We start from the raw sequence: 12,500 nt of genomic DNA on the forward strand, positions 1-12,500 counted from the left end.
TACGACATGCCACAAGGCGATCTGGCGGACGACTTTTACGACGGCGACGTCAGAGATAACCATCTACTCGGCGGTCTAGGCCAACTTACCGACGGTCTGATCGGTATTGTCGGTGAGGGAGAAAGCGGTCCTCACGATACACAGACCAGGGATGGCACGGTCAATATGAATCATTTCATCGGCTGGAGGAGGAAAAGGAAGAATGAAAAACCTCTCGAAATTATTTTCCGATTTGACAGCCTCAGAAAGTTCACTTACGTAAACATCTCAACCTTCACCAACATGTCGACCATTAAACTCTTCAAGTCGTCAACTTTTACATTTTATACCGAGAACCTAAATCGGTATTCGAATCGACAGAATCGCCCAACTCTCGAATCGGTCGGAGACACATCCCTGGTTTACAGGCCATCTCCAAACGAAATCGGCGGCCAGGCCGGGATAAGAAACTTAGTGATTGATCTGAAATCCGGAGTTGGTGATTGTATAAAAGTGAAATTCGATTACAACGGAGAATGGATACTTATCAGTGAGATGCAATTTGTATCTGGTCAGTGAATAGTTGAAATGTTCAGAGTTTTATACATTAACTAACGCAAAACTGTACTATAAAATGCTTAGTGCTTATTTATTATGACAATTATAATATAATATATATATAATATTATAATATTTCTTATAAAAATTATATTAAAATAAAGTATAATTAATTATTATAACTTCCATTTTTATATAACCTTCAGAGCGTCACCAGATAAACGCTCCGAATCTCGCAGGGGATGTCAGTGAAAATATCAAAGCAGGTATCTTTGTGTGTGTGTGCGTGCGTGCGTATGTATGCGTGCGTGTGTGCGTGTGTTTTGGTGTTCGTGTGTTTGTATGTGTACCTGTGTGTGTGTGTGTCAACGTTGCAGTATTATTTTTTTGTAAGAATTTGAAAGAATTTTAAATTTTGAAAGAATTGAAAGAAAAAGAAAGAATTGTTTCTATTTTTATTACTCTATCTCTCTCTCTCTTTCTCTTTCTCACTCTCTCACTCACTTTCTCTCTTTCTCTTTCTCTCTCTCTCTCTCTCTCTCTCTCTCTCTCTCTCTCTCTCTGTTTTTTACTTTTCTCTCAATATTTTAATAACTATTTCATCGAAACATTTCCCAGACAACCAGACAACCCCCGCCAAATCAGCATCCTCTTTCTCTTCCTCAACAACTTTTGACCAAGATGGCGAAACTCAAAACAACAACCCTTCCCACGACAACAACAACAACAACAACAACGGTGTCGTAAATTCTGAACAGAATAACGATACGAATCTCGGGATTGTCATCGGCCTGGCAACAACTTTTTTAATCTTCCTACTGATTTTACTGACGTTTTGTTTACTAAAGAGAAGATGCAAGAACAAATATGTTCACAGAACTATAAAATGTGACCCTTTAAACCAAGGGTTCTCCAATGGCGCGCCCATAAGGGGTAAATTAATTGCGTTGGGGTCATACGGGGTCAAATGGTTTTTTTATATATACTTTTGTATAGATTTGTTCGTTCGTTTGTTTGTTTATTTATTATTTATCTATTTTTTCAATCGTTCTTTTATTCATTTTCTCGTTCGTTTTTTCGTTCGTTCTTTCGTTCGTTCGTTCATTCATTCATTCAATTAATCATTCATTCATTCATTCACTCATTCATTCATTCACTCATTCATTCATTCATTCATTCATTCATTAACTCATTCATTCATTTGTTCATTCATTCATTCATTCATTCATTCATTCATTCATTCATCCAATTTATCCATTTAAAAGCGACAGAGTAATAATATTAACAACAACAAGGTTTCGAAGGAAATGACGTCATATTTCCGCCAGACGCCTCGGTCGAGGAGCTTTACGATCGCTGCCTGAACGCCCCCAACAAATCTAAAAACTTGCACATCCCTGAAAATCCGGATCCTAATCTCTATCCCAATTTCATAGCGAATCAAGCCATCAGGGATAACGATTTGAATAGTGTTTCTAATAGTTTTCTGAGAGCCAACGTTAACAACAACAACAATAATAATAATAATAATAATTATAATAATAATAATAATTATAATGACAATGAAAATAATAATAATTTTAATAATAATAGTTGTGTGGGAAATTACTTCAGAGGAGAGGGTGCCAATATTTTCAACGCCGCCCTCCACCAACACCCCAACAACAACAACAACAACAGCAACAACAACAACAGCAACAACAACAACAGCAACAACAACAACAACTCTAATGTTAGCAGAAGAACTATATCAACCTCGGTTAAGAATAGACAGCTACCCGACCTGCCTTCAAATTCCAGTTGGAAATTATGAATTATTATGAATTAATTATAAAGATAATAATTATAATAATTATTATTTGTTGTTGTTGCTACTATAATTATAATAATTATAATTAATAATAATAATAATTATTATTATTATTACTCTTGTCATTATTAATATTGTTTATCGCAGATAAAATTCATATCATGCCTACAACGCTGAGAACTAGTTTATGGAGAAAGTTCAAGCAAAACAACAACAATAATAACAATAACAACAACAATAGCATTAACAACATTAACAACAACAACATCCTACACCATAGATATTCACAAAAGAGCAACAACAACAACAACAGCAACATTATTAGTCATGACTATTCTACCATTTGGACTAGGCCGTCTTCTCTTGTATCTGCTAACATTAACAACAGCAGCAGCAGCAACAGCAACAACAACAACAACAACACTAATGATTATTTGACACATAGAAGACAACCACATCAGCCGAATCATCATTCACAACTACCGCAACTACAACAAACGCTACAACTGCAACCACAACAACCACAACAACAACCACAACAACAACAACAACACTACGCAATCATTGACTCGATGTGGCAACCACAAATATCGTCAACAACAACAACAACAACTACGTCATCTTCGATGTCATCATTCAGCCTCAGAAGTGGCGCCCAAACGACCATCCTTAACATGGAGTCTCTTGACGATTTGAAACTTCTAGAGAAAATTGGCGATGGTCAATTTGGAGAAGTGGGTGTTTCGGTTTTTGTTGGATGGAGGAGGAAGGGGGGTTAGGGCACATTTTTGAGCGGGGTGCAGTTTTTAAGAAAGGTAGGGGTCAAATCTGCATATTTTTAAGGGAGGGGTACAGTTTTTAAAAGAGGTAGGGGTCAAATCTGCATATTTTTGAGGGGGTTACAGTTTTTAAGAGAGGTAGAGGTCAAATCTGTGACTGGATTAAATTAGCAAAGAAGTGTGACTTTTTAAAGAGGTGATTTATCACTTTTTAAATGATCACCCTCGCCAACGAAATTCATCATTCAGGCTTACATTTATGAGAGGAAACATCGCAGGGAAGCTGAAGTAGGCGGAGATGAAGACGATGTTGATGGTGAAGACGACGACGACGATGAGAAATACGTCGTCGTTAAATCCTTTGATATAAAGAAAAACGCGATGGCTAAGTGAGTGTACTCACATTTTCACTCATTTTGACATTTCTAATCATTTCAATCATATTCGGCATTTTAGTAGAAGTATTTGAATTAAATTCTCTCTAACCCTATGATGTTGTAATACCTCTTTACAAGACTTGCTTTCGAAGCCGAGCTTATCAGGTCGACAAAGACGAACAACGACGAAAGCGTCACAAGAGTCGTCGGTCGGATCCACCTGCCGGATCAGTTGTCGATTATCAGCGAATATTCGCAATTCGGCGATTTGAAACGGTTCCTAAGCGAATACTGCTTCGAAGGATGGGTGGACGGAACTCTAGATGAAAGACAGCAGCAGCAGATAGCTGGTTTCTGCAAATTAACGTTGGTTTTATGTTGGATGAATGAATGAATGAATGAATGAATGAATGAATGAATGAATGAATGAATGAATGAATGAATGAATGAATGAATGAATGAATGAATGAATGAATGAATGAATGAATGAACGAATGAATTTACAATAGGTAGTCATGAAAAATTTGATGCGATGAATACAGCAAAACAATTAAAAAAAGAGAGAATTAAAAACTAAGAACAAAGAATTAAAAATTAAGAAGAAAGATAAAAAACTGAGAACAAAGAATTAGAAACTACGAACATAGAACGATAAAAAGTTCTCTCCCTGAAACATACCTAAAAAAGCTGTTAAGAGAGCGGAGAATTTTAAAGTGGATTTTAAGTGCAGGAGTGACAGAGCGCACAGAAAATGAAAAAAAAACTGAATAAAAGAATTAGAAAATAAAGAATAAAGAACAAGAAAAAAGAGATAGATATAGATAGACAGACAGAAGGACAGACAAAGAGACCGACAGACAGACAGATAGATAGATAGCGAGAGAGAGAGAGAGAGAGAGAGAGAGAGAGAGAGAGAGAGAGAGAGAGAGAGGGAGAGAGTACATGAATAAAAAGATAAGGAGGGTAGAGGATAAATAGACAAAAAAAGAAAAAACTGTTTAAGAACTCACGTGTCAAAACGTGTTAAAACGCCGGCTGAAAATTTGCTGTCGTCATCATCCATGATGGCAGCCGGCTCACTGGAGTGGAGAGAAAAAAATTGAGGAAAAGTTTTTGTTTCTCCGGTTTGTTTTGAAGGATTTCTTGCAATTTTATCTGTAGGAATTATCTTTTACACATGAACAACACACACAAACATACACACACACATACACACACACATACACATACAGACACACACATACACACACACATACAGACACACACATACATACACACACATACAAACACACACATACATACACACACAGACAGACACACACATACATACACACACATACATACACACACATACAGACGCACACATACAGACACACACAAACAGACACACACATACATACACACGCAGACAGACACACACACACGCACGCACACAGATACGGCAGCCTGATATACATATGTTCTCAAATTGCGTCTGGAATGAAGTACCTGGAAGAGGAGAGTATCATACATGCTGATCTTGCTGCGAGAAATTGTATTGTAGGTTAGTCAGGAGATGAAGGTCGAAGCCTTTTTTTGTCTGGATGCCTGTCTAAATGTCTTTCTGAATGGCTGTTATTAATACGTCTGAATCTATGTCTGAGTCTGTGTTTGTTAAACGTCTGTAGTGTGTGTCTGAGTCTATGTTTGTTTATACACATGCAGTCGAAATATACATGCGAGGTCATATTTTAATTGATATTTTTGCTCCAAAAATATGACTAACTCAAAAAACCAGGGAAGAAATTGAAGGTGAAAATAAGCGATTTGGGCGGCTGGCGTAGTGGTGGTTGCTACAGTAGCGACTACATTCAAGTTGTCAATCATCCGGATCCTCTGCCAGTCAGATGGATTGCTTGGGAAGCGCTGGTTCTGGTGGGCGTTGCTTTCTTTTGATCAATTTTCATTTCAGTGATTTCTAAATTTTACTTGAATAATTGAAAATCCATCCGACATCCAACAACGAATGAACTGAACAACCACACCAACAAATTCAGAATCGCTACACCAGCAAAAGCGACGTCTGGTCGCTGGCCACAACTTTTTGGGAGGTCATGAACCTAGGTCGACAGAGACCCCTGGCAAACATGTCCGACCAGCAAATTGTGGAAAACCTGCAGTTATGTTGCCGGCCCATAAACGCCCCTAACCTCATCATCTCGCCAAATATCTCAACTTCAAATGATGGTGGTGGTGTTATCTGTACCGGTGGTGGGGGTGTTAATAACAACGGGGGTGATGATAAAGACGCTGATGGGGGCGTTCGGGGGTTTTTATTGCCCCCTAAACCAAAATCTTGCCCGAGAGAAATGTACGATTTGATGAGGGAGTGTTGGAATGCTGATGTGGCGTTGAGACCATCATTCAAAGAGATTCACATGTTTCTCATGGGGAAGAATCAAGGTCGGTTAGAATGCATGAATGAATGAGTGAGTGAATGAGTGAGTGAGTGAGTGAGTGAGTGAGTGAGTGAGTGAATAAACGAACGAACGAACGAACGAATGAATGAATGAATGAGTGAATGAACGAACGAACAAACGAATGAATGAATGAACGAATGAGGAAACGGTATGCTTGATTGCTGTTTGTCCAGTTGAATGTAGTTGAATAATTGGACAGTGATGATGAAAATGATGATGATGTTAACGACAACAATAACAGCAACAACAACAATAACAGCAACAACAACAATAACAGCAACAACAACAATAACAGCAACAACAACAATAACAACAACAGTAATAATGATAATAATGACGTCATTTCAACAGGCTACAACCCGAACGAAGAAGTGGACTATCTAAACAATTTTTTCACTCGAAAACACCAACAACAACAACATCATCTTCTTCTTCCTCCACAACAACAACACGAACAACAACAGCAGTCACAACAACAACAACATTATTTACAACGCAAACATCATCAACAACAACAACTACTACAGCATCAACAACAACATCAACAACAACTACAACATCAACAACAGCATCAACAACAACAACAACATCAACAATATCCTCCGAATCCAGCGTTTAAGAGTTGCACCAATAGAAAAGCTGTCACAAGCACCGTCATTGTGTAATTGTAACAACAACAACAACAACATCAACAACAATAACACCAACAACAACATCAACAATAATAATAACAATACTGACGATAATAACGAAGATAATTTTATTATGAATTCGTAAACATTGTTTCAACGCTTCGTTCTTAAATATTTAATTGACGTCAAACAATGCTTTAAGTATATAAATAATTTTTAAAGTAACAATAATATTAATAATAATAATAATAGTAATAATTGTTATAATAATTGTTATAATAATAATAAATTTTAACTGGTAAATTATTTTATTACAGATTTAGATTTAATTATTTTGAGCTTAACTTTAAATTGAAGTTTTTTGAAAAAAATTTTTGTATTCCAGTTTATTTTTAACTTTGTTTTTGGCGAAAATGTCTGTCGTTTTGGTACTCATTTATGAATTCGTGCGTTTTCTCGTTCATTCATTCATTCATTCATTCATTCATTCATTCATTCATTCATTCATTCATTCATTCATTCATTCATTCATTCATTCATTCATTCATTCATTCATTCATTCATTCATTCATTCATCTACTCATTCATTCGTTCATTCATTCATTCATTTATTCATTCATTCATTCATCTACTCATTCATTCGTTCATTCATTCGTTTATTCATTCATTCATTCATTCATTCATTCATTCATTCATTAAACTGTTCTTCTAGCTTTCTATATCGTTGTCGTGTGAAAACTATTTGCAAATCACTATCATCAACAGCATCATCATCATGACCAACTCCAGTATCATCAACAACATCATCATCATGACCAACTCCAGTATCATCATCATCACCAACACCATGGTTATTTTTTGTTACGATCGTTTCTTGTGATTCCAAGTGTTATTATAGATTTGCTATTGTTGCCAATTATTATTATTATTATTATTATTATTATTATCATCATTATCATAATCATTATTATTATTATTATTATTATTGCTGTTGTTAATTATCTTAAACAAACACTTTAAATTAAATTATCTTCGGCAGACCCATGAGCATAATTTCAATTGTAATCATCATCACCACCACCATCATCACCATCATCATTATCATCGTCGTCATCATCATTATCACCACCATCATCATCATTACCATCACTACCATCATCATCACAAATACTACCACCATAACCACCATCATCATCATCATCGTCGTCGTCATCATTATCATAATCGCCATCTTAATTCTTTCTGTGAACCTTGCTTCAAACACGTGCATTTACTTTAAAACAAAATGTTACCCTATATATATATATATATAATTTAATATATATAAATAAATAAATATATTTTATTATAATTATAATTATTATTATTATTGTTATTATTATTATTTTTTATTTCTAAATTATTTTAAAATATGTCCGTGTGGTCGTTCTTAAAGGAAAAAATTCTTTCGTCGAGTGCGTAACTAAAGTGTTGTATACTGTCTCGTCTTCATTGAATGAATGAATGGATGAATGAATGAATGGATGAATGAATGAATGAATGAATGAATGAACGAACGAACGAATGAACGAATGGATGAATGAATGAATGAACGAACGAATGAATGAATGAATGAATGAATGAATGAATGAATGAATGAATGAATGAATGAATGAATGAACGAATGTTGTTAACTCCTCATGTAGTAATACATAATCCGAGAAAAAATCATAAATAACCCACACGTACACACACACACATACAGGTAAACACACACATACGTACACACACACACATACAGGTGCACACACACACACACGTGTATTCATAAATAGAATTATACAATCGTAATTTATGAAAGTTAAATCTGTAATGACTGGTTCCGCTGAATAGATGTAGGTATAAATCATTATTTTAATGAATGAATGGATGAGTGAATGAATGAGTGAATGAATGAATGAACGAACGAACGAATAAACAAATGAATAAATTAAATATTGAATAAATTGATGAGACTATTTTGAAATGGTGTAGCTGTTGATTCATAAGATGTCGTTGGAGGCGCTAATGAAACGAACTAACGAACGAATGAAGAGATCAACTGATGGATGAAATATTGAATGAATGAATGAATAAATTTATATATATGTGCTATAATAATATTATAAAATCACAATTATATGTGGAACTATACAAACACAACATCAAAGTCAATGCATTGATTTATGTTACCAAGAGACACTTCTGAAGAAGTTAACTTGCATTGGTAATGTATGTATGTATGTGTGTTTGTATGTATGTATGTATGTATGTATGTATGTATGTATGTATGTATGTTGTATAAATTTACTATGTGTCAAATTTTTAGTTAGTCTGTGTTTGTATGTGTGTGTATGTATGCATGTGTGTGTGCGTGTGTGAGTGTGTGTGAGTGTGTGTGTATGCATGTGTGTGTGTGTGTGTGTGTGTGTGTGTGTGTGTGTGTGTGTGTGTGTGTGTGTGTTTGAATTGTTAGGTAAATTGTTGTATATAAATGCGTGTAAAAATTTCATCGATAAATCGATGTATCTGGTGTAGTGTTCTACAGAGGCAGAGGCCAAAAGTCGAAGGGAGGAAGAAAAATTACTCGATGACATATTTCGAAATTATTTGAAATAATTGTCATTAATGTTGCCAATTATATTGTTTCAATTATGATGTAATTATTATTAATTATTAATAATATTTGTAAGTGATAATCTGTTAAGTGCTATAATTTATAATAATAAGTGCTATAATTAATTAATAATAATAATAATTATTATTATTACTTTTGTTGTTGTTGTTATTATGGCGGGTTCATTGACAAATTTATTTTTTTATATTCTTTGCTCTGAGTTGGCTCTTGGTTAGTGTTTATGTTGTTTTCGTTGTTGTTGATGAGGTGGTTGATGATGTGTTTTTATGTGTGTGTGTGTGTGTGTGTGTGTGTGTGTGTGTGTGTGTGTGTGTGGTTTGTGTCTTCTGTGAGTGAGTAATTCAAAACACATCCACGCACAGAGCACACACACACACACTCTTCATATACACATAGAACAACAAAATATCACACACACACCACAAACACACACCCACTTAAACATACACACGCCATATACAATATAAAAAAAACACAACAACACACAATACACACACACACAAACAGACACACACACTTAAACACACACAAACACACACGTCATGTACAAATAAAAAACACAACAACACACATTACACACACGCAAACATAGAAACAGCAACAACGACACGCGCGCGCACACATACAAACACAAACAACAACAACCCCAAAAGGAGGAAAAACAGACAGACAACAACCGGGGCAGGATCAGCAACCCCAGATATCTTTCAACATACGTTCCCAGTGGGATAAGCTCGACTCTGGATACTGGCTGGTGGAGTTTAGTAATAAGAAAACTATAATTAGCATTAGTATCCGCGTCTGTTCGTGCATTCTGGATAATTTTGGTTAGGAAATTAATCAGTCAATCGATCAATCAATCAATCAATCCATCCATTCATTAATTCAACCATCCATCCATCAATCAATCAATCCATCAATCAATCAATCCATCCATCCATCCATCAATCAATCCATCCATCCATCCATCCATCAATCAATCCATCCATCAATCAATCAATCTATCCAACCATCCATCCAACCAACCAACCACATAGCCCCTCAAAGTTTCACCATCGAGCTGATATTCCGAAACAAACAATCATTCTTATGCGAGTTTGACGGCGACCTACAGAACGTCATAGCGACAGGCCTACTGAGGTACGACTGCTTGAGGAGCGTCGGTTCCACTGAGTACGATATGCAGTTCGTTCGCATCAATGGGGAGAGAGACTACATTGAAAGAAGCCACGTCAGCTACATCATGGTCACTGATTCTCTTAAGAAATGTTGGTTTTGTTGATGGTGGTTCGTTGGTGATGACGATGATGGGGCGTGGTGATGATGATGATGGCGTGATGATGACGATGATGATGGTGACGTGGTGATGATGATGATAATGATGATGATGATGATGGTAATGGCGTGATGATGATGATGATGGTGATCACAACAACGATCACAACAAAGGTTGTAACATTTGATAAATTTCAACTTTTATCATATTATTTTTTGGTGGTTCTTTTGCCATTTTGACCTCCTCTGAAAACCCCATTTTAGACGAATTTCACCTCAACCCTGTGCCATTCCTGCCAAACAACGCAGACTCCATCGAAGGGTCGACACCGGACGAGAATGTTGAAATAACATTTGTCGATCTATCCAATTGGAACTCTGGGGAGCCATCTGGTGTTTTAGTTTTTAAATTTCGGCAGGAGGTTGATGTCGTCAGCCTGTTCGTTAAACTGAGAGGTGGGTTTTTTCATTCGTCCTTTGCTCACATAGTTTTCTAACACGTCTTCGTTTTAGAGTTCGAGCGCTATATAAATCACTCCTAATTATTGTTATTATTAGATTATTATTATTATTATTATTATTATATATTATATTATTATTAATAATTTAATGCTGATTCTATTTCTCTTTGTGTCCATTTAAAATGTATGTCGAGCATTGTAGAATATCTATATAATTTACATTATTAATTTTATTACTTTAACTTTATAATTACAACGTAAGTTTTAAAATGAAAATAAAATGATGTTCTCATTGTTATTATTATTATTTTAATTATAATTATAATAATAATTATTATTATTATTGGCCAAACAGAGCCAGATGCCGACACCGCACGACAACAACAACGACGACAGCAGCTGCAGCAGCCACCACCAAACTTCACCATCCTAACTCTCCCCACCAGACCGCCAAACAGCCGCCAGCAGCACATCCCTGATCTGATGCCGGACTTCTTCGACATTCAGGAAACGATCAGTAGAATCGGTGATAAGTTAACATACGTTTATGCCGGCAATAGAAGTAGTGATGATGACGTGTTTCGGTATTCACACGAGAAGAGATTCGATTTAATTCGAAACGGTTCCATCGTACCGACTACGAAGTTGTATATGAAAGTGAGTCGACGACGATGATGATGATGATGACGAAGAAGATGATGATGATGATGATGATGATGAAGAAGATGATGATGATGATGAAGAAGATGATGATGATGACGTTCAAGAATGTTGATATATAATAATGAAAAACTACAACAACAACATCATGAACATCAATAATAATAATAATAATAACAACAACAACAACAACAACAATAATAATAATAATAATAATAATAATGGAAACACTTTTTATTATTGAGCCTCAAAAATCTAAAAACAAATTTCATAAATATATAAATGATTATAGTGATTATATAAATGATAATTTAATTAAAGTTAAATATATAAATGATAATAATAATAATAATAATAATAATAATAATAATAATAACAACAACAAAAACAATAATAGTCATAATAAGAAATATGTTAATATGTTTTGTTTGTTTATCTATTGCAAGGGTGATAGTTCAGATTTTAACGCGGGCATCTTCTCATCCATTGTCGTCGTCCAGATCTTGGATGGAAATTATGAAAAAAGTTTGATACTCTTCATCTTATTATTTCAATCAAATTATAAATTATAATTATTATTATTATGAAATATAATAAATTAAGGATTATTATCATTATTTTTTTGAGCTTACTCGCAGCTTTCAACCTAGTGGCATAGATTATTTTTAAAATACGGCTGACAAAACGTTTGATTGGCTGGCTGGTTGGTAGGTCGATTGGTTGGTCGATTGGTTGGTTGATTGATTAATTGATTTTGATTGATTGATTGATTGATTGATTTCAACCAACTCTAACATCCCAATCTTACCGAGCTAGTCACTATTGACTTTACATCATCTTCAACATCATCGTCG

At 35.1% G+C, this 12,500-nt stretch overlaps 1 protein-coding gene across 1 annotated transcript; it reads left to right on the plus strand.

The window, feature by feature from the left end:
* Positions 1–4,940: 4,940 nt before the first annotated feature.
* On the plus strand, positions 4,941–5,971 carry HELRODRAFT_71985 (hypothetical protein; the record flags this gene model as incomplete). Its single annotated transcript, XM_009012619.1, has 4 exons — positions 4,941–5,046; positions 5,281–5,417; positions 5,540–5,666; positions 5,790–5,971. Coding segments are annotated over 4 exons (552 nt in total), but the record flags the coding sequence as incomplete, so codon positions are not given.
* Positions 5,972–12,500: the final 6,529 nt, after the last annotated feature.

This window comes from Helobdella robusta, assembly GCF_000326865.2.
Source record: "Helobdella robusta unplaced genomic scaffold HELROscaffold_11, whole genome shotgun sequence".
In the NCBI taxonomy this organism is placed as follows: Eukaryota; Metazoa; Annelida; class Clitellata; order Rhynchobdellida; family Glossiphoniidae; genus Helobdella; species Helobdella robusta.